Raw genomic sequence first — 22,519 nt, 5'->3', positions numbered from 1 at the left:
GGCTTTATTTCCAGGTGCTGGAGCTCTGGGTTGTAAGGTCTGTCTCACTCCCCAGTTGTTTTTCCTGATTTATGTGTGTCTAAATATGGGACCACCTGGTCCACAATCTGCCACCTCACCTGGTCCTCCAGCTGCCACCTTGCCTTCCCTGGTCCTCTAGCTGCCACCTTGCCGTGAGTCCTCTCTGCCCAGCTGCCCATCTCTGCCCCTTCTACCAGTCTGGACAAATGTGTCTTCTTTGACTCCTTGGTTGTTGCACTTCTATACAGTTCAATTTTCTGTCAGTTCTGGTTGTTTTTTGTTTTTAAAATTGTTATTGTCCTTCTTTTGGTTGCGTGTGGAGGCACAGTGTGTCTACCTACATCTCCATCTTGGCTGGAAGTCTAAACTCTGTGTTTTGTATACTCACAACTGCAAACCTACATTTGCCCACCCCTGTATTGTGAGTTATCAAATCTAAGCAAAGCTGGTTCCAGAGAAATTGTTCTACATTCTACATAGTATTTTTCTGGGTACATATGTTCAAAATTAAACTTTTTTTAAGAATAATTTTTATTGTTTATTATAGTTGCCCCAATTTTTTCCTCTTTGCCCTCCTCTGCCCATCCTACCTCCTGCTCGCACAGTCAATTACCACACTGTTGTCCATGTCTATGTGTCATTCATACATGTTCTTTGTCTAGTCTGTTCGCCTTCTTTCCACCATTATTCTTCCCCTCCCTTCTTGGTCCCATTATCCCTACCTCCAGGTCACTTTTAGTCTGTTCTATGTTTCCATGCCTGTTCTATTTTGTTCATTAGTTTATTTTGTTCATTAGATTCTTTTTATAGGTGGAATCAGATGGTATTTGCCTTTCACTGACTAGCTTATTTCACTTAGCATAATATTCTCCAGTTCCACCCATGCTGTCACAAAAGGTAGGAGTTCCTTCTTTCTTTCTGCTGTGTAATATTCCATTGTGTAAATATACTACAGTTTTTTGATCCATTCATTTACTGATGAGCATTTAGGCTGTTTCCAGCACTTGGCTATTATAAACAACACCAGTATAAACTTCTTTTAAAGCTTTATCTCTCTTTTACTGGGCACGGATGTGGAGATTAGGATGCCAGGCTTAAACCTAACAAACAAAACTTAGTTATTTGCATGTACTCTAGTGGATTTTCACAAACTTTACGGTCTTGTTTTTTTAACTTTGGTTAAAAAATTTTAAGCAGTTTTATCACATATATTTTAAAATGTAGAATAGTTCATTGGTAGCAATTATAGTATTCTGGTTTTCAAACACAGTTATTGCTCAAGAATACCTTAACACTTAACATCTTCCTGAGATAGACTGAATCTTGAACAGAGATTAGGGAATTATTTTGAAGTTGTTATTGAATTGGATCTGTTAAAACTATAGAGAATAATAAAGTCCTATTGATATTGCCTGGAATAAATAAATTTACCATGCTGAGTTAAACTTAACGTTTTAACAAAATATGTATTCTTGAAGTAACTTGTCAATATTTATCATTGTATTTTTATGTAGTACTTATTTTATGGTTTTAAATGTCAGTATTGTACTTATATAATCCCCATGTTTTTTAATATCCACATATTTTCTAAGACCCACTTGTGTTTTATCAGATGTTTTTTTTAATCTTAAACATATTCTTTTTTAAAATTTAATTATTTTTCAACTACAGTATTCTGTATTTTACTCCCATTCCAACCCACCCCCCACCCCCGTGTCCCCCACCTCCCTCCTATTTCCACCCCCCTTAGTTGTTGTCCATGTGTCCTTTATACTAGTTCCTGTAAATCCTTCTCCTTTTTCTCCTGAAATTCCCTCCCCTCTCCCCTCTGGTCGCTGTTCCCCTGTTCTCTATTTCAGTGTCATTGTTTTTATTTTGCTTGCTTGTGTTACATTCCGCTCTCACAAGCAAGAAGGGTCAGAGACAGTCGGGCAGTCAAAGATGTTTTATTGGCCAAAGTTTCAAAGTTTTACCTGTGCAGGGGCGAACTCTCTTGGTGTCCGGAGACACGGTGCCAAAATGGCTGCAAATGAGAGTCGCGCCTATCGCTTACAGGCTAGGGTTTTTATAGAAGTGGGCAAGCAAGCGGGTTTCCAGAAGCAAAGGTGGCAGTTAGCGATAGGCTAAACGAGCTCAGGTGTGAAGCACTTAACAACAACTCCTGACACATGGAAGCCCTCTCTACGTTTTGACCAATTCCTAACTCTCTGGAACACCTGCCTGGGGGTGGGTGCGGTTTCTACTCAGGCTTGAGTGAGCAAACAGCTTAGCACAAACAACTTATTTTCTCCTCGCCTCTAACACGTTTGTTTTGTTGTTTAGCTTCCTGTTAAAGGTGAGATCATATGGTATTTGTATTTCACTACCTGGCTTATTTCACTCAGCATAATGCTTTCCAGTTCCATCCATGCTGTTGCAAAGGGTAGGAGCTCCTTCTTTCTTTCTGCTGCATAGAATTCCATTGTGTAAATGTACCATAATTTTTTTGATCCGTTTATTTACTGATGGGCACCTAGGTTGCTTCCAGCTCTTGGCTATTGTAAATTGTGCTGCTATGAACATTGGTGTGATAGGTTCTTTTGGATTGGTGTTTTAGGGTTCTGTCATGTCCAATATTATCAGTTAATTACCCAGAATTATACTCATTCAACTCACTAGTTTAAGGTAAAAGGATCCAGTATAAGATGAAGGTAGAAAAAGTGATTAGTAGATTATTCTTTCATTAGTAACTAGCAAATTTCAGAGTTATAGTGTTATTACTGTTGGAAAAGGTATGATTCTATAAATTGTGATCAACTCTAAAGCCTAGAACCCTAAGCAAATTTGTTTGAAACCACCTAACCCATATTCATTACTCACTCATTCATATTTCTTTTCTTGCACATACACTCAGACACATCAATGCAAATCTACATAGAAATATATAAACACAGAAATATATTGAAAATCAATTTTTCTGTTTTCTCAGAATTTCAGGTAAAGGTCCAAAGCTAAGAAAATAAGCAAAAAGCACTTCCATAGTTTTAAGTGAAAGAGAAAAACTTAACATTTTCTGTGTATTTTATATGAGTCAGGTTTTTTATGGTTGTTAGTTCATGTAGTCCTTTTAGAATTTCTAAATGGGAGGCATGGTTGTTTCTCTTTTACACCTGAGAAAACTGAGACTCAGGCAGTGTAAGGGACTTGCTGAAGGTTCAAAGCCAGATTGAAATCTAAAATCTATGCCCTATTATGTACCAGGTACTGCCTCTCCAAACCAGCATTCATCCTCCTGGGTACTTATCCTTTTGAGTGAGGACAGTCTCCCTTTCTCTGTAGCTGTAACATACTGGGAGCATGCACTTCATGATATCTGCCACCAAATAGTGTTGATTTTAATGGAGACTACATGCAAGGAGTCTAACTGAATGGGCCTGGGAGAAATAATGAGATGCTAAAATTAGGTACATACTTTAGCTCCTCAGTCCCAATCACCACACTCATAAATCCAATGTCAGTTTATCTTTATTTTCATCAATTATACCATTTTCCAGAGCCACCTCTTATTAATGCCATTATGTAGTTTATTCAGTGATATTAGCTTTACTCTAATTGTTACTTTACAGATTATGCAATGACAGAATACTTGAAAATAAATACAATTTTATAAAGACATGAATTATAAATAATTGTATTGTTTTTCTGTGATTTATCTAAAGAGTGCAAAACTATAAGTAAAAAGAAATTCAAATAAGAACAGAGATATTTTGCATATATCAGAGAGCTGGTATTAGCAGCAAGGAAGCAAACAACCTAAAATGATATTTGAGGCATTGTCATGTCTTCTCGCCTAAAAAATAAGATAGAAGAACATTTAAGTATCATTAGACTGTTCTGTATAAAATTTCCTAGATATTTTCTGAATTGTTTAATAAAAGAAGGGTATGGTGACTACACAAAGAACATGTATGAATGACCCATGGTCATGGACAACAGTGTGGGAATTGACTGTGTGAGTGGGGGGTGGGATGGGCAGGGGAGGGCAAAGGGGGAAAATTGGGACAAGTGTGATAGAATAACAACTAAAAGTGATTAAAAAATGAAAATGTTTTCTGGCATTACTGCCATGTAGAGTTAAAGTCACACTGTGCTGAAATTCTTTTAATATTTTTGATTAAATAACTTTAACTTGCATTGTATAAAACATTACATAATAAAAAATCTTTCCTAAAATAGTGTTAACACTATTCATTTCTAACCAGAAATAAATTATAGATTCATTTATTATTATAGATTTTTTATCCAAAGAATGCTGAATATTCATTTTCACATAAGGAAGAATCAGAAGAGTTTTATAGGCAGCAAGGAAGAGATAAAAAAAAACTTGCTTCTTAGTTTTCCCTTCAGTCCAAATTGTTTGCTTTTTAGTGTGCATATTTTACTTCCTGGTGCCATGCCAACCTGTCCTTCTGTCAAACACTCACTATCCTCACAGCCAGCCAAGAACATTAGAACAGGTAATTAAGGTTATATTTAATATGAAAACCATAACATTTTAAATTTCCAGGTGATTGTATAATTTTTTATCTCTGAAACTGTTTCATTCCAATCTAACACAGATTGGCTGATATGATTACAACTTGTATCTTGCAAAGCAAAGTCTTGATTTGGGAAAGTTGACTCTGTCAGTAGTGTTTGCAGAATGACTTTTATTTGGGCCCAGTATATTTACTATTTGTGTTTTCAGAGTTTATACCAAGTTTATGGTAAAGGCATAGATGATTCTCAAAAATTTATTGAGGTTTAAAAATTATTAAATTCTCATAACCATTATGAGCTTTGTAGGAATATATAACTTTTTTTTTGGTAAGACCTCTTCATTTGTTTCTCTGACAGTCTTTCCCCTCTTTTAATTTAGGATATGTCATGGTACTTAATGCAGGCCTCTTGGCAAACACCTACCAAAACTTCTGAATAATTAGGACATCTTATGGTTTCTTTTGGCTACCAGTCTTGGCCTAGTGAGAAAGAAAGACATTCATAAGAAGTTCTTATAAATTAAAATTAAACTATATTCTTATTTATTATCAGTAGGCAATTATAGGCCTGCTCATTCAAGGTCAAGACCATATATTTTACTGTATCAATTCATTTTCATAACTAAGTCTTATAGTTTAAGCAGTAATCTTATCTTTATATTTTATATTAGACAACAATGTCTTACATAAAATGAATACTTGATTTCTTTACCTTCTCTTCCATGAGCTCTGGGGTACTAGTTGGGTCTATAGCAGAAGGAAAATTATTTGTTGTGCTGGGTTTTTGTGAAGTTGAAGGAGTGAAAATTCCTCCACTGGCATGCCTAAAGTTTATTATTTCTTTTTGTAAATATGGTATCACTCCTCCTGCTGGCTATAGAGAATGAGAAAGAAAACAAAATGCTTTCAGGTTCAAGTACAAGGCCAAATCAGGAAGAATATAAAGCAACAGGATTGAGATGCAGGGCAAAGAATTAATTTAAGAAGTAAATGACTTGAATATTTTATAGATATAAAATATCCATTAGAAAGACTGTGCTAATATGGATGTCTTTTAATACCTAATTTTAAATGAGTGTATGTAGAAGAGTATCTGACACATGATAGTCCCTCAATAAATATTTGAGGAACTGAGTAAATTGAATCTTGACGGGCATAAGATGTAATAATTGGGTTTTCTTTAGATTTTATTTATTTATTTTTAGAGAGGGGGAGGGAGGGAGAAAAAGAGGGAGAGAAACATCAATGTGGGGTTGCCTCTTAAGCACCCCATACTGGGGACCTGGCCTACAACCCAGGTATGTGCCCTGAATGGGATTAGAGTTGGTGACCTTTGGTTCTCAGGCCAGCACTCAGTCCACTGAACAACACCAGCCAGGGCCAAGATGTAATAATTGATGGAATGATAATGGTGATTTTCATTAACATGAACAACAGTGCGGGGACTTGTAGGTTGTCAGTTGCTGCTGAAGCGTGGTAGGGACCTTACCATCACAGCAGTTTCAGGAGCTGTGCCTAGGAAGGTGTCGAAGGCTAGTTGCTGCTGTGCTCCTGGTATAACCTGAAAAAATTGGGAAGTTTACAGAAGTCTGAATTATTAACCTTTGCAATATGTTGTTTTGCATTCAAAGCAATTAAACACTTCCTAACTTCTTAAATTAGTTCCTTACAAACAAAAGTAATCGTTTAGATTTGAGAAAGAGAAAAGCAGCTCCTTACACTGGGAAACTGGCCTGATACAATAGCTCTGTTTATGGTCTCAGAAGCTTCTTGCTGGCCACTCTCTACAGGGCCTGGGTGTTCTCTTGAACACTAAAGAGCCTACAGAGCATCCACATTAGACAGGTTTGCCTCTGAACACAACGAAGTACGACAACGACAAGATCACTTTGTAATCTGTCTAATGCAAGATCACAGTGTGAGACATGAAAATATCAGGCGTCCTCATATTCTGGCTAATCTGAGTAACTTGCTTCTTTACCAGTCACAACCTTGCCTTGCTCCATTAGTGCCTTTGGTGTAAGAATCATTGTTACTCAGTTATAGAACCAGAGTGAACTGTTACTCTTTGAACTCTCCCCCAGATCACCTGACACAACCCCAGATCCTATAATTCCTTCCTATTAAGATGCCCTACAGTGTGTGTCCTCCCTCATTTCAATGATAAATAAATCCAACTTTGTTCAACTAGAGAACAAATAAGTTCCTGGTGGTTTTTGGCTGAAGGGCACCGATATATTTAATAAGTTCTAAAGCAAGTAGTTTCAAAAATACCATATGATTTTACCTATAAGTGCAACCTAATCAACAAAACAAACAAGCAAGCAAAATACAACCAGAGGTACTGAAATAAAGAACAAACTGACTGTAATCAGCAAGTACAGGGGAGAGGAATAATAGGGGAAGGGCCATCAAGGAACATGTATAAAGGACACATGAACAAAGCCAAAGGGGGTAGGTTCAAGGGTGGGAGGTGGGGATGGGTGGGACAGGCAGGTGTGGTGGGGTGAAAATGGAGACAATAGAGACAATGGTACTTGAACAACAATAAAAAATCAAAAAATCAAAAAATCAAATAGAACTGGAAAAAAACTTTAGTTTTGTTTTTACATGGAAATGTATTTACTTACAGGTTCTGCTTGTTGTGGAATATTTCCAAATTCAGTATAGAATGGCATCTGTCGGATTTTTGAAAAAATGCATTAGATTTGCTCTGATGATTTTTGTCATAATTTCGTGATAAATGATTACATAAAATTATATTTTTTATATTAAATGGTTTTTGAAAGTTCATATGTTTTAGGCAGTAACATTTTTTTTTGTTAAATTACTAAGCATTCTTTTAACATCTTATAATTTCTAGGTTAAAACTTTCCCTTTCTCTTTAATTTAAGATGGCAATTGTAATTACTACTACTAGTCATTTGAAGAATAATTTTCAGTTTTCTCTGATTTGGATGGCAAATTTTATAGTGGTGATAAATTATTACTTTTTTTCCATTTTAAGTAAAATAAATCTACTTATTATGATCCACCTGAATTTACATTAGAATTCTAAAAAAATATTACAGGTTCACAAAATTTAATGTAAGCTTTTCTAAGTGTATCTCAAGATCTGGTGATTATAGGTAACTTTCATTATGGTAGCTATATGTATTTTAAATAATAACCATACACACACACACACACACACACACACATATATATGTATATGATAAGAGGGATGCTGGTAGATTTTTTTAAAGTTAGAAAACTTCGATTTCTAAGACAATTTAGCTTTTGACCTCTGATTTTGTTCAGTCCAGTCACTGATGCATTCTTTTAAAATCCAGCTTTAGAACATTTCCAAATCAGTCATATGTTAGAAGGAAGCACTATAATCTTTTATGACCATCACTGCAAGCTGCTGAGTTTTTGCACTAAATATACTCAGATATTCTTTTCTCCGAAAATTTACCCTATCCTCTATTTTCTTGGGTGGATCTAGCCAGATTAAAATCACTTGCAGTACCTGCTCCTCAAATTTCTGCTGTCCCGTTTGTGGAGGTGGCTGTGGGACGGTTTGCTGAGGCTGTTCCCAGGGCAGGAGCATGTAAACTGGATAGTGCTGAAGCATCTATTTGTAAACAGAAACGCAGATAAGAGCTTCCTTTGAATCAGTATAGGCATTTAAAAAAAATCTTCCAAAACCAATATTAGCTTAAAGCTGATCTATATATCTAGTAATTTTGTGAGCAACAACAACAAAACACATACACATTCTTTCCCAAACTTTAATAAAGAACTTGTATTGCACGTGATACCGGAATGGACTGTTTCAAGGCTGGTTGGTCAAACACAGTTAGGAAATGGTATGCTCAACTGAATAACAGGTTTCAAAAAAGCTTTTTTTTGAACTTTTTGCACAAAATTTAGACTTTACATACAAATTACCTTGCAAATATCTAAGAAGAGAATCACCTATGTAACATTTCCATTACACTTTTTGAGAACAATCATTCTACAGGACATGGTATGAACCCTTCTACCATAAAGAGTACAATATCAGGAATATATTGCCTTTAGTACTGACAGTTTATTAAGATAATCTATATGCATTTTAGAATATTCTGAGAATCTAAAGACAAGGAGCAAATAAAGTCACCTGCAACTTTACTATCCACATCATCATGTATTGCTTCTGCTTATGTCTAAACATGCATATGTTCATAAACAATTGGCTCATAATGCAGACATGGAGTTTTGTATTCTGTTTTCTTTCCTTACCTAATTAGATAAGACTAGATTAGATATAAGAGTTAAAAAAACAGCTGTGGTTTGAAAAATATATTTTGTGCAATGATTCTTAATCCTGGCTAAGAATCAAAATCCCCTATTGAGCATTTTAGCAGATAATCATACTTGGGAACTATTCATGGGGTTTTGATTCATAAGATATGGGCAGAGTCCAGGCATTTGTGATTTTCAAAATAACCACCAAAGAATCTAATGCAAAGCCAGGGTGGAGAACCACAGGTTTAGTGGTTAAAAGAAGGGTGAAGAATTCTATTTCAATTCAGCTATTTACTTCCATTACAATGGAAAATTTAATCTAGTTAAGACTTATTTTTCTGATTTTTAAAATGAAGTAATTCCACCTGCCATGTATCTAACTATCTAAATGCTATGACATACAGTGAGATAATGTCTAGAAGTAACTTTTGTTTTGTTTTGGGGTGGGACAAGATTACATAATTATGATTACAGTAGAGTCAATCAGTGTAACAGAGTAGTGAATGCTCAGTATTCTACTGGTGAATAATGTAATTTATTTATATCCTAATTTCTTTGAACCCAGTATATTATAAAATTTATTAGCCTAATCTTGAGAATCTTCTATATTACTCTAGTAATTCTGCTAGTTTGTATTCATATTTTTAAGAAATATCAATCATTTAACTGTAACATGGAGTTAAATTTAAAATATACCAGAATCTGGAAATGTTTTGACTGGAAATGGGTAACCCTCAAATAATGTGGCCAAGTATTTCCTGTATCAGAGCATATCATATATTTTATGAATTTAATGCATCTCACTCTGAAAAAAATTAGAGTTGGGAAAAATCTTTCTATGTTTTTTTTAATTACTCCCAAATGCCAGCACTTTAGATACAGAGGACATAACCTAAGGCTTAGTGAGCTCCTTTATTCTCAACATGGTAATGCCCTGGGCACTCAGGAGTCCTGCAGACTCTCCCTAGCTGGTCTTTCTTCAGAAGTTATTAAGTGAACTTGCCTTTAACAAACTGATGCAAGCCTAACAATAGCAGTATCCAAACAGTGATGCCAATGGGTTTTTATAGCCCTGATACAGGAGTCGGAGCTACAAATATAAAAGAAAGCATTCACTGAATGGCAAATATTAGTAGTCCTCTCTCAATAGGAATGACGATATCCTGTTTATTTACCTGTGCTTGCTCTTGAGGCATTTTAAAGGAGAACACATAAGGCATTGCCTGCCAAAAAAAACATAAAAAAGTTTTACTTGACTTTTTAATTTAAAATTCCAGAGCTGTTTTTCTTAAAGCTAGTCATATAAATTTATATATTAGAAGACTTCTAAGGCAACAAAAGGTTATCTGTTATATGTACTATCATGAATGCAAATTATATTTTCCAAAACATGTTTTAATACTTTTGATTTGTGGCTATAATCTTACAATAGTGGATTAAAGTGGTATTTTTAATGTTAATCAGAAAAGATAAGGAACTTCCAACAATGGTAGAAACCTATTATGAAGAAGAATTCTTGCTCAATAACTTCTGTCTTATTTTAAAGCTGATTGTATTTATTTTCACATTCAATGCGTATCATCTCTCCTCAGAATAGGATAGAAGAGGTGCAACTTACGTGGTTAGGGCCCTGTTGAGTTTGCACTGGTGTTTGAGACTGTGAGGGGTCCAGCTGTCCCACTTGGTTTCCCTGGGGAAAATTGACCTGTCCTGGGAAAGTTATCTGATTTGGGAGCAGTCTAGCAAACTGGTCTAGAGTTGATAAAGGGAATGGGGCAAGCCCCGGAATTTGAGCCTGCTGTTGTAGAATCCCAGAGAAAGGAGGAATCCATGAATTAAACGGGCTCTGGAAGAACACAAAAGAAAGAAAGATTCCTGTTAAAGGTGAGATCATAGGCTGACAGTGACCAGAAGGCAGGGGGAAGGGTTTGTAGAAACTATTATAAAGGACACATGGACAATAACAAGGAGGGGGATGGAAATGGGAGGAAGACGGGAAGTGCTGGGGTGGTGAGAATGGGTGGGAAGAAAAGTCAGAAAAGTGTACTTGAACAGCAATAAAAATGTTAAAAAATAATAAAATTGAACAATAGAGAAAGCTTTCCTCTTTCATTTCAGAAACCATTGAAGTGAGTCCTGAGAAAGTAAATTATTTCCATATTTTCACTGCTGTATTCATTACAAAAAAAAAGATAACATCTTGGCACATTGTGATCCATGCAAATGGCATGAATAACACTAAATTCCTAATGACCATGCGAAATATGGGGCAGAATAAGGTCAGTAAGGAGTAGTATAATTTCTGCAGTTGCCAAACTGGATTCAAATCTTTTTTTTTAACCAGTTAGCTGAGTATGATTTTATGTAAAATAGTTAACTATCTTGTAGTGGTGAGAATCTCTGTCTGGACTACACCAGACAAGATTCTTAATAAATGCTAATTAGATTCTTAATAAGTAAGTGCTAATAAGATTATAGTTTTTACTTTAATGTTCAAACATGTGGTCATTAAAATACATGAAACAAATTTATAACTTAAAAAATTGAGATTTCAGAAATAGAATCAGAAAACATTTTGTTCTTATAAGCAGTTGAAAAATATTCTTAAACTAATTATTAAAGTAGAGGTACCTGAAGCTGTAGTGCCTGAAGTTGAGCATTATTAAGATTCAGAAGTAACTAGATAAGGAAAGATGATATAAAAACAAGGTTACTATATGGTACAATTATTAAGAACCATGTTTATTACAAATATAGCATAAGTCAGACCTGACTAATCTTAGTTTCCGGTTAGGAGTGAGATGTTTTCTCACTCAGCTTATACTAAATTGCAGTGATTAGAGGTTGGGATTTAACTACCTCTCCCCTGCTGTGAGATTGTACAACTTAAACTCATTCCTGGTTTAGTTAGTCGTTTTATGCTCTTAAATACCTGTATACACCTGTATTAGGTGCTATTAAAACAAAACAATACCCAAGATATTTTTACTACTTTTAAAAAACTCACAATCAAACAAGGTAAAATAATGTTCTAGAAATAACCTGGTGTACAAAGCAAGCATGAACGTTGGAAATGCATTTAGATGCAAGAGCACTGAAGAACCAAAGAATTTTTATTACCCCTAACTACACTTTGAATTATTGGCTTTTATCTCTACTTTACTATGTTTTAAAAGAACCAACAAACAAAAAGGTGGAGATTCTTTTGAGTACTAACCTCGTTGCTGTTGCTTGCAGACAAAATTTGCTGTGGGATAAGCTAAAAAATGATAAAAAAAGGTAAAAAAAGATTTGTTAAAGGTTTTACACACTGGTATCAGTTGTACTATGAAATCACTTACCGGAGCTGACATTGTGGCTCCCAGTAGCCCCAAAAGAATTATTGTTTTCATTTTCAGATAAAATATCTAGGAAACATAATTATGAAATTCAGCTTTAAAAAGACTATGTAAAATCATGAAAATAATTTGTTGGTATTATTCAATCAGGAGAGAAGTTAGGTAAATTTATAATATTTGCTTATATATTAGAGTTTAAAATATAATATGAATTATTTTTTTTCTGAGTAAAGAGACAAACCAAAATTGTTTGCTTATCCTTTTAACTCGATCACATGAGTCATTAGTGGCATATGATGTAGCTGATTGAGTTACAAATAAGATAGCCTCACGGTTTATGCTGCTCTACGTTTAAAGGAGTGAGTCCTTCTGACCCTGGGAGTGCCCGTGACTGGGTTCTTACTATGAAGATGATTTTAATGTCTATTTAATATAGTAGTAAAAGCACTAAAATAAAGATCTGACAATAGCAGTTTAATGCCAAATAATTTTCATTGAAAAGTCTAACAATATTAAGTATATATTAAAATTAAGAAACTGAGTCAATATTTTTCTAACTCAGGGAATAAGTTTATGAAATTAAACTGCAATATTGATTTATAGTGCAACCTATGGAAGTGTATTACATCTTGTCCTCTAGATGTGAAAACCTTACCCTACTTCAAACCACTGTCCTGCACAGGCAAGTAGGGTGGCTGTGGTAGGCTATCCTGTAGGGTTGGCTGATTTCAGTTATTAATGTAATGAAAGAAAAGATTTGATATCTTACCTCCCTCCTTTGCTTATGAAGAGATATGTAGGCCCATGCAAGGTCTGTGTTCTTTTTACCTTTCAGTTCTGCTTCTTGGAACTTCTCTTATATTTTAGAACCCATCTTTAGAACAAAAGAACCAATCATTTTTCAAAAGGACCTGTGAATCAGTGGGTTTCAGACAATGGCTTAGCTAATAACCCCTTGCCTAATCGTCTAGGTGGTATATGGATTCCCGCACTTTTAGTAATGTCATTAAATTATCCTCTGAGAAATGTTTCTCTGCGATCATTACTGGCTTCTGCTTTGGTTATGACTAAATCTTCTGGAATAATTTCATTCTGCCCCCTCTTTTTTAAATCATCTATAAAATGGATACCCTAATAAAATGACTTTTTAAAAGCCTTTATTAAGGTCAAAAAATTAATGGATAACTATTTTATTTTAATATAAAATATAGAATTATTAGACATAAGGCATAGGTATAACAGACAAAAATTCAAAACCTAGTTAGGGGAAGTCAAGATTCTTTGGTTCTTCAATGCTGGACTAAGTAAATATGAACTAATTCCATTTAGGTTCAACCTTAAAAAATCAGTAAATCTCTTTCTACCTGTGGAGTAAATCCTCAAAAAACAGCCAAATCTCTGTGTCTATGACATGTATGTCCTCATATTGTGTGTTGCTTGGGATAAATACTTTTATAAATAGAAACATGATGGCTTATGTGTTTTTAAAAATAGTGGTGAGTGTTTTACACTTTGAAAAATCTTTTTTACTAAATATGATATTAATATTCAAAATACAGTTAAGTGTTATTATCTGTACATCATTGATATTTAAATTTTCTTTATGAATTGAGGCTTGTGACTATTTGTCTTATTTTTCTTCATGTTAATATTGACTCCATTCTGATAGTCCAGGATAATGAGTGTTGTGATAATGTGTTATCAATTAATTTCTATTGTGGAAGAGTTCTTTAACTAATACAAATATAGATCTTAAACAACTAATGGTAGCCTTATCATGCAGGAAAACAAGTTATTGCCTTTAAATAGGTTTGTTTTTCTCAGCAGAATGATACACTTGTTAAAACTTGCACAGCTCTTTAGTACTAAAATGATGACATTTGTTATTTAACTTAAAAAACTGGAAGGACAACTATTAATTAAAATAACAACATCCTTTTCTTTACTAAAGAAGAAAAACTACTACTAGGATTGTATGTTGTTAGAAAGGAACTTTCCCAAGATTAATGAATGTTATCTTTGTAAATTGTTATTGAGGGCAGACTGCACTCGGGCCGGGAGGTTAATGTAACCCATTGTTGTCTAGAAAACCCAGCATATTGGTTGAGTGGGTGGATGGGGTAAGTGGGGCTGTATTGCCTAATGACACGTATTTACAATTGATGGCCTTGCTCTATTCTGAGTAATGCCAAGTGAAATTTAGTACACCATAAACTCTCAGTCTTCTGAGATCTTTTACTGCATGGTGCAAGGTTTTAGGCAGCTAACCTCACTCTGACCCAGAAAGTTGTCAAGGGTAAGCACAGAAAAATTTAGGAATTATATTACAGAGCCAAAATATAATCAGTGTAGAAATTATCCTGATGATGAATAGTTTCATCTAGATACGTATTCCTCAAATCTGAAGGTTGTTGGAAGAAAATTTCTGTCATTTCCCCCCATTATTTGAATATTTTAAAGAAACAGTTGAAATGGATTTTTACAAGTTAAACAAGATCATGCTATGCTTTCCCACCAGGCAGGTAGCTTCTAACTCCCTGTGTCTTTGGAGGCAAAGTTGTCTCTGGGCAGGAGAAGTAGCAATGTCACATCGCCGTGTGGATATTTTCTGTGTATTTCTCCTATTCAGCTATGTTGAACTTATTAATTTTGCTATCCTATGTCAGTCACCCAGGAGGTATTCCCACTGGGAAATGAAAGAAATGAATTCCATCATTCAGGGGAAAAAAGGTTGATACAGATCCAGAGCAATGTCAGTCTGTGTGGATTAATGTGTGGAAACCTTGAACTGAAAAACCTGAAGATGAGGAAATCCTGAACCAGATATTGTCACTGTACTTTCCTTATTTTGTTTTAGTTCAGTTAACAGAACATCAGACACCATTCAACTAAAAGTACAAAAACATACATCAATGCCAAGTACTTATAACTGTTGGATTATGTACTATTGAAGTTATCCGGATCTTTGCTCTGTTCCAATAACATAAATGATGAAGAAACAACAATGGCTTCTAAGTTAGTCCTTTCAAAATGTTATCTCTGTGTTTTTTCCCCTTCAATTAGCCTGAAAAATCAAATAAGAGGCTTACAGAGAACCATTGTGAAGTAGACTAATATTCTGTGGATCAAAAATTAAATTTGAATTTTAGTATTACTCATAATAAAATAATTTTCTTACATATGAGTTTTAATTTTTCAGGAACTTTTAATTACATATTAAGGTAGGTACAAGAAATATATGTGTGTGTATGTGTGTGTATCCTCTACTTTTCAGTGAGAAAGCTGAGGTACAGAAGGCTCAGGAGCTTCATTCATTCATTCATTCATTCATTCATTCATTCATTCATATAACTAATGGTTTTTGTGCAGTTTCTGCAGTCTACAACTTTGCTAAGCACTGAGAACTTAATGTTAGTAGGACAGATGTAACCTCCAGGTTCATGGAATTCCTGTTTTTCCCTCCACTATTAAAAAGGTACAATAATTGGGGCTATCATTCAGGTCTTTTAAATCTTAATTAAGTAATTTTTTAAGAGTACCAAGCTGCCTAATCACAGAGGAGAGAGACATAGCACAACCTCAAAGATAATTAACAGATAAAAATAATAAATACTAAAAATGAGTGTTTTTTATAAGTTGCCTGAGTTGAAAATGGAATCTGAACTTGATTAAGGTAATAGGTTTTGTAACTTTAAGAATTACTTTATTATTAACTTGTGCAGTAAATAAAGAGAATAAGCAAGCTTTCAGTAAAATATCCTTTGGCATATAGGGTGTTCACTTTTAACTTTTACAAAACTGTGCTAAAGTGCCCCTTTCCATTAAGTAGTGTACATTACTTAATATTAATCATTACATGTCCACTATGATAATATATCCTAGCCCAATGGCTCCAGCTTAAATGTATGAGTCTAACTTTATTATATTTAAGACTTGTATGTGAATGGGAATTATGACTATAAAACATCATTTCCAGGAGCAATTTTCTCAGAAATAGAGGTATTCAAAATAAAACAGTGAATACCTATTCTTTTCACAAAAGGGTCCATGAGTTTCAGAGTAGTTGAGAGATGCCAGCCCACAGAACTAAGCTTGGGCTATGAACTAGCAACTGCCTATGGTTCCCTTAGTGTGGCCTCCAGAGCACTGAACGAGAGGCACAGCCTTTCAAATACGGCCCATCCTGGTCTGAGAATAATCAACAGTCGCCTTCTCTGAAAATCACTTTGTCTCCTGGCCTGAAATGTTTTTATTTTTTTTCTATTGAAACTTTATAGTATTTATTTCTGCCCTTTGCTCTTGTCAATTTGAGACCCCACCCCTGTCATGATCCTCATATCTGTCCCTTCTTTTTGAGCCTATAATCAGAGTTTGGCCCTAACTGGGTTTCTGTACTATAACCTCCCAGCAACAACTCCATTTTAATCATAATCTTATAGGAACTTTATTTAAGATTAGTGTTGTTGACTGATTTCTGGCTTTCTCTTTGTCAGACATCTAGCCAAGCCCATCCTGTGGTCCTGCGACTCTCTTGAGGATGTCCCAGTCAAGGGGACCGACTAGTTCCCCAGGGGAGTTTACCTTAGTTCCTTCCCCCTCAGAATTTTGCTGATTGTCTTTTGTTTTTCATTCTGTTACACTAAAGGTTTATTTCTTTATCAAGATTTTATGTTTTTAATAGCAATGGTATTTTATTGTTTAAATTGTTTTCTATCTTGTTTTCCTTTCTCCTTCCCCTCTTCCTCCTTGCCTTTTTCCATCTATGAATACTTATTTACTCTTTTATTCTCTTTTACCTACTATACTCTTATTTTTTCCTTTTCTTTTACCTAACCTGGTTTACAACGTCCTTATTAAGGACGGACCTTAAGCAAGGTCTTGCTCTTGCTTTGTTTTCCCACTTTATTGTTTTCCACTCAGGTCCCTGTTCATTAAGCTCTATGCCCAGAATGCTGTCTCTCTGACCACTAAGAGGCTGATGCCTTCTTGACGTTCACTTTAGGAATCATCCCACAGAAGGATGTTCCCAGATTATCCAAACTAAAACAGCAACCTCCATACATATAATCCAGTTTTGATTTTCTTCAAAATTTGTGTAACTGTCTCATAATTGATGTAATTGCTTACTTATTTAGTTAGTATTATTTATAATCATTTGTTTTTATTTTTTACCTGGTACCACTAGAATATTAGGATATAACTTCATTAGTACAAAATCTTTGTTTTGTTTACTTGTTTGTCCCCAGTGCCTGGCCCATAATCAGCATTCAAATATTTGTGGAGCAATTATATGGTACCTGTTCTTACTTGGTAATTCCAAAGATACTTTTTACATAATGAAATTAAATGGTACCTACAAAATGGACAAATGCTGAACATGATTGAAGTGTTTGAGACCTTATGTCGTTTAATATAATTACTCTTCTTTCTAGGAATGTACTCTGTCATACAGATATATTGTTAATGCTACATTTTTTATATTTCAAAAATTATATATCTAGCTTGATTTAATCTCTATGATAGAATCTGTTACCTCATTACTGGTAAGAGGGAGTGGTCATTTGTAATTATGTGTTTCTCTATTTTGTAATGTTTTAATCTACACCTTAGCAGTTTTACAAACTGCTTCCCCCCCCCGATACTATTTGAAAAGTGAAAGGGGAGCTCATATTTGTTGCTTGGAAAATAAGGCCAAATATCAAATCTGATCATTGTGTCAAGGACAGAAATGGCAGCTAGATTGGTAGGTAGAAAAACCAGAAGTAGGAAAAGATCAGTTTTAAGTTTATGAAAGATGATGCTATAAAAGAGACTGTATGCTGAAGATCATTCAATATAATATGCTCAGTTTATGGAAACAAATATAAATAAAAGCTGTTAGACCTCACTCTGTCATCCTGCTCTACTGGGGGAATAATTGTCTCAATTACCAGTGTTGGTCAGTTGGTCATCCATCTTCACCTCACCCTGACCTCTGGAGTTAGTGAAGAAAAAAGTCATCTTTTGTTTCTAACTCTCCTTTTCCAGAACTCCACATGAGTCTCTGTAGTGGAGGCTGTGATTCTCCAGCCAGACCCGGACTCAGGAATGGACTGAATACCCAAGCTGCTGGGAGTGCTGCCATGAGGCAGCCTCAACAGGATTTGCCTCTCCAGCCTCCCCTAAGGCCATTCCTCCTTTGCAGGACAAGGAACACTCTCCCCTAATTAACTAAAGGTCAGGCCTCTCAGGAAACCAGTTCCGGAAACTCCCAGGAGCTTGACTGAAGCCTTTGTTAACTGCACAGCAGCTGAAGTTCTCCCTTTGTCTGTTCCTGCTTCCTTTCTCTCCGTTCCATGGTGTTAATTTCAAAGGCTCTTAACAAACTTTCTGCATGTTAATCCTCACCTCAGCTGGCTTTGTGGGGATTTTAACCTGAGATAGTCACCAAGTGTTCAGTCATGAAAATACTATGTCTGGGTAATGTTATAAAGATTTGATCATAGACCATCAAGAGTTAATTATTTCTCATCAGTTAGGTAGCCCTGAATCAGTATGGAGAATGAATTATTTCTGAGAAATAATATCTAACTTGCTAGTCTCATTTATAAAATTTAATGCTATCTTAGTGTCTTGGGCCATAGTCTAACACCCAAACTTAAGCTTCTCATTATACTTGTTATTATATATTCTAGCAATTAGATGTATATTGAATAAAATCCTGCATAATTTAATATGATGAACATAACATGCTTAGACAGAAAACCATAAGGCCCTGCCTACAGAGTCCATGGTAGGAGATTTTTGCAGGTTATTCTTTCTATAGAATGGTTTATAAAGCTTGTCCTCCACTACATCATTTCAAAGCATTTTAAAAAGAGAGAGACAGCCCTGGCTTGTGTAGCTCAGTGGATTGAGTGCGGGCCTGCGAACCAGACAATCGCGGTTTGATTCCCAGTCAGGGCACATGCCTGGGTTGCAGGCCGGTTCCCTGCAGGTCAGTTCCCAGCAGGGGACACACAAAAGGCAACCATACATTGATGTTTCTCTCCCTCTCTCCTTCCCTTCCCCTCTAAAAATAAATAAATAAAATCTTAAAAAAAGAGAGAGAGAGAACAGAGACCATACCAGTGTATGAAGCACCTGGCATTTTTGCAGAACATGTACCAGGAAGATTAGCAGTGCATACATTTGTGGAATACTGATACAGGGTGCAGCGGGGGGAGGGGGGGGGCAAAAAAAGGATTTGGAATAGTGTCCAGAATTCAAAGTGTATAGGAATATTGGAGAGACATATAAGATGTCCTCACACCTCCCCCCAGGGGGAAGAAACGAATGTAGCAAGGCCATTGAGAGCTGTTTTGCATAGCAACAGTTTTGGAGCTAACCTCTGGAATGATTATTTAACATTTCTATAACCTTTAACTTGTTTCATAGATATGTTAAATAGCAGTGGCCAAGTTTGGAGCCAGGGAGAAGGGAGTGGCTGGGACTCAGGATGGAACTTGGGGGACTCAAGATAGAAACCAGGGGCTGTGCTCCTGAGTGAGGGGCTTGGACTCAGGATGTAACTAGAGGCTGTACTCCTGAGTGGGAAGGGCTTGGACTCAGGATGGAACTAGGGGCTGCGCTCCGGAGTGAAAGGCCTGTGTGAGAGCTTGGAAAAGACTGGCTCCAAGACATGAAGGGCCCCCACTTGGCCAGATGAAGGGAGAGCCACTTGGTTTCAGCAGAGTGAGGACCCCCTCTTGGTGAGGTGAAAGAGGGAGCCACGTGGTTTTGGCAGGGTGCGGACTCCTGCAGCTTTGGTAGAAGAGGCCCACACGGCCTTGGGGTGCCCCCTTTGGCCGCAGGGCCTTGAAAGCAAGAGAGACTTTGATTGGAACTGGGTACAAAGGACTCTTGCCAGTGGACCATGAGAGGCTACCACAGTACTTTGGATTAACTCGAGATCCTGCACAGTGACACAGCTGACGGTGCCAGTAGCCTGAAACACAGACGTGTGCTCTTTTCCTGATTTACGGTACCCAGAGTTGGGACAGTGGGAGAAGGGAGCGCTGTGTGGGTGTAGGTGTACAACCTAAAGGACTTTGATATTTTAGTGGAGGCATTAAGCCTAAATAGCATTAAATAAACATTTTGTTTCCTTTTCACAAATCTCTGGCATTGAGAGATGTCTTTCCAATTGGCAACGGACAGAAGAGCCCAGTAGATTTTAGTATTTTGTTTTTGGGAGGGGCCCCTGTTGTGTAACAATATTTGGGCATCCCTAGGTGGGCCAAATATTGTACTGCCCCTCCCTCGGACCTCTTGTTCGGTAACAATACCAAGTTAGGAGTAGGGTAAACCAGGCCTATGGAAATTTAATTTTCAAAAACTACCATAAAACCTCCCGGTGAATTGCATTCATTTGTTACCTAGTCTTTTTTTAACTCATCTTTATCTCTAAGAGGATCTGTATAGGGTCAACATCAAGAGCATGAACTCTGCAGTCATTTTGCCTGGCTCTAACCCTAACTGACAGCTGCAAGCTCTTGAACTGTGGGTAGATTTGAAATTTTTCTGAGGCTCAGTTTACTTTTCTGCAATAGAAGTACCTTATAGGGTGGATGACATAATTGATGGTCTGAACATATAGAAAGCACACAATGTTAGTTACATTAAGGATTAGACTGTAGGTACCTTGTGTATCTCAGGGTTTGACACAAGATTGGTACTGAATACTTGTTGAATGAATGAAAGAATGAAGCATAATACACAGAAATACCTATTCTTACAAAGGCCAGTGTGGTGAGTTGAATGGTGTTTTGCATAAGAGAAAAGTGAAAAGCCAGAAATTATCTTAGAAAGATAATTTCTAACTCTAGGGTAGAGTTAGGCCCCTGCACCAAAACTAAGTAAAGATATAAATTATCAATCAATTCATCCTTTAATTAAAAATACTCTTGAAAATTTCCAAAAATCAATTTCAATATTTCATTAGGAAGAAGTCACTGGATTCCATCAACCCCTCTTTTCCTTAAATTTTATCTTTTCTTTTTCAGTCAGTAGTGTGCTAATAAACAAGATCTCTGAGAAAAAGCAAACAAATGAAAACACTTGTTTGTACTATCTCCCAATTTCCATAGTATAAACATTAGCACCAAGGCCCACATCCAATTACCAACTGTTCAACAACTGGCTTTTAAAATATCTACATATTTAAAGATGGAATCTCAAGGTACAGCTCCAAAATTAATGGCTTTATGTAATGGGTAATGGTAGAATCATATAATTTGTTTGCCCTGGTCAGAAGTATTTTATATGATGTATTTCAACTAATGTAATACATCAACTGTCAATTTATTCTGTGGTGTAGGTGTGGTGTAGGTATTTTGAGATAAGTGAAACTAACATTTGTTTAGTGCCATGTATCAGGTTCTTAGTTACTCTCTCTAAATACATTTTTCCAACTGATACTCATAAGAATCTTCAAAGAATCAGTATTGTCATTATACTTATAAAGAAACTAAGACTCAAATAGGTTAAGTAATTTGCCCAAGGTGGCATAGTTTTTTAGCGATAGAGTTCAAATTGGAACACAGGTCTTTTTCCAAAGTAAATGCTTATTTCAACACCATTTTTATGTCTTTGCATGGGACCAAATATTGGATAATTTCTTCCTATGTACTTTCGAGATATATTAAGTGTTATAATTTCTTGATAAAAATTTCTTTCTCATCATTTATTTCCAAGTCCCATGTCCCAAGTCCCAATTCAAGATGTCTTGAATTGCATAATCTCTGACATATAGTTTGTTGTAATCAGTATCTCCCTAATTCTGAATTTTGAAAAGCTTGCCTTAGATTGCTTGGGAATTCTCAAAGACAGAGATACCAAGCTGGACAATTTATTTCTCCTTTTTTTTAGTAGCCTTTAAAAACTCATTTTGATATGAGGAAATATGTCCAAGATTGTTCCAGCTAACAGCTTAAGTGTCCTCAACTGAAATTACCAACCAAGAAGGTCACCTAATAATAGTGCTTATTGTTCTGGTCACATTTCAATAAAGGAAGTTTTTTTTCTCTATTCCCTGTCCAAAAAGGTCTTCTACTTGCAGAAACAATAACAACATCAGAAGCCAAGAACTAATAAGCCAGTGGCACAGACAACTTTCGTCATTAGGACTGCTTTCCGAAATGTAGAAACTGTGAAAACACCAATATCGTGTCTTCATTAAAGTGTCTGTTCTGCTTCATTGGATATTTTAGATTCAGTAGCCAAAAGCATTTATAAGTTAACAGTCTGTTTTTTCAAATAAGAATCCCATGTGATTTTTGATAAAGGGTAATGTTACAAAGGATTCTTCTTTCCTTCTGAAACTAAATTCCTGACTACATGAGATGCCTCGTC

At 35.8% G+C, this 22,519-nt stretch overlaps 1 protein-coding gene across 1 annotated transcript; it reads right to left on the bottom strand.

The window, feature by feature from the left end:
- Nucleotides 1-4,988: 4,988 nt before the first annotated feature.
- Nucleotides 4,989-12,202, bottom strand: ODAM (odontogenic, ameloblast associated). Its single transcript, XM_037150434.2, has 10 exons — nt 12,152-12,202; nt 12,028-12,069; nt 11,442-11,489; nt 10,429-10,656; nt 9,986-10,033; nt 8,050-8,154; nt 7,169-7,216; nt 6,028-6,099; nt 5,251-5,412; nt 4,989-5,018 (listed from the first exon to the last, which is right to left on the bottom strand). Exons 1-10 carry the CDS (start codon nt 12,200-12,202, stop codon nt 4,989-4,991), a joined length of 834 nt encoding a protein of 277 aa, XP_037006329.2.
- Between the last annotated feature and the right edge of the window lie 10,317 nt (nt 12,203-22,519).

The sequence above is a fragment of the Artibeus jamaicensis genome, unplaced genomic scaffold (genome assembly GCF_021234435.1).
Source record: "Artibeus jamaicensis isolate MK-2021 breed Jamaican fruit bat unplaced genomic scaffold, CSHL_Jam_final scaffold_1031, whole genome shotgun sequence".
NCBI lineage: Eukaryota > Metazoa > Chordata > Mammalia > Chiroptera > Phyllostomidae > Artibeus > Artibeus jamaicensis.
This window is presented reverse-complemented; position numbering and strand designations above follow the sequence as displayed.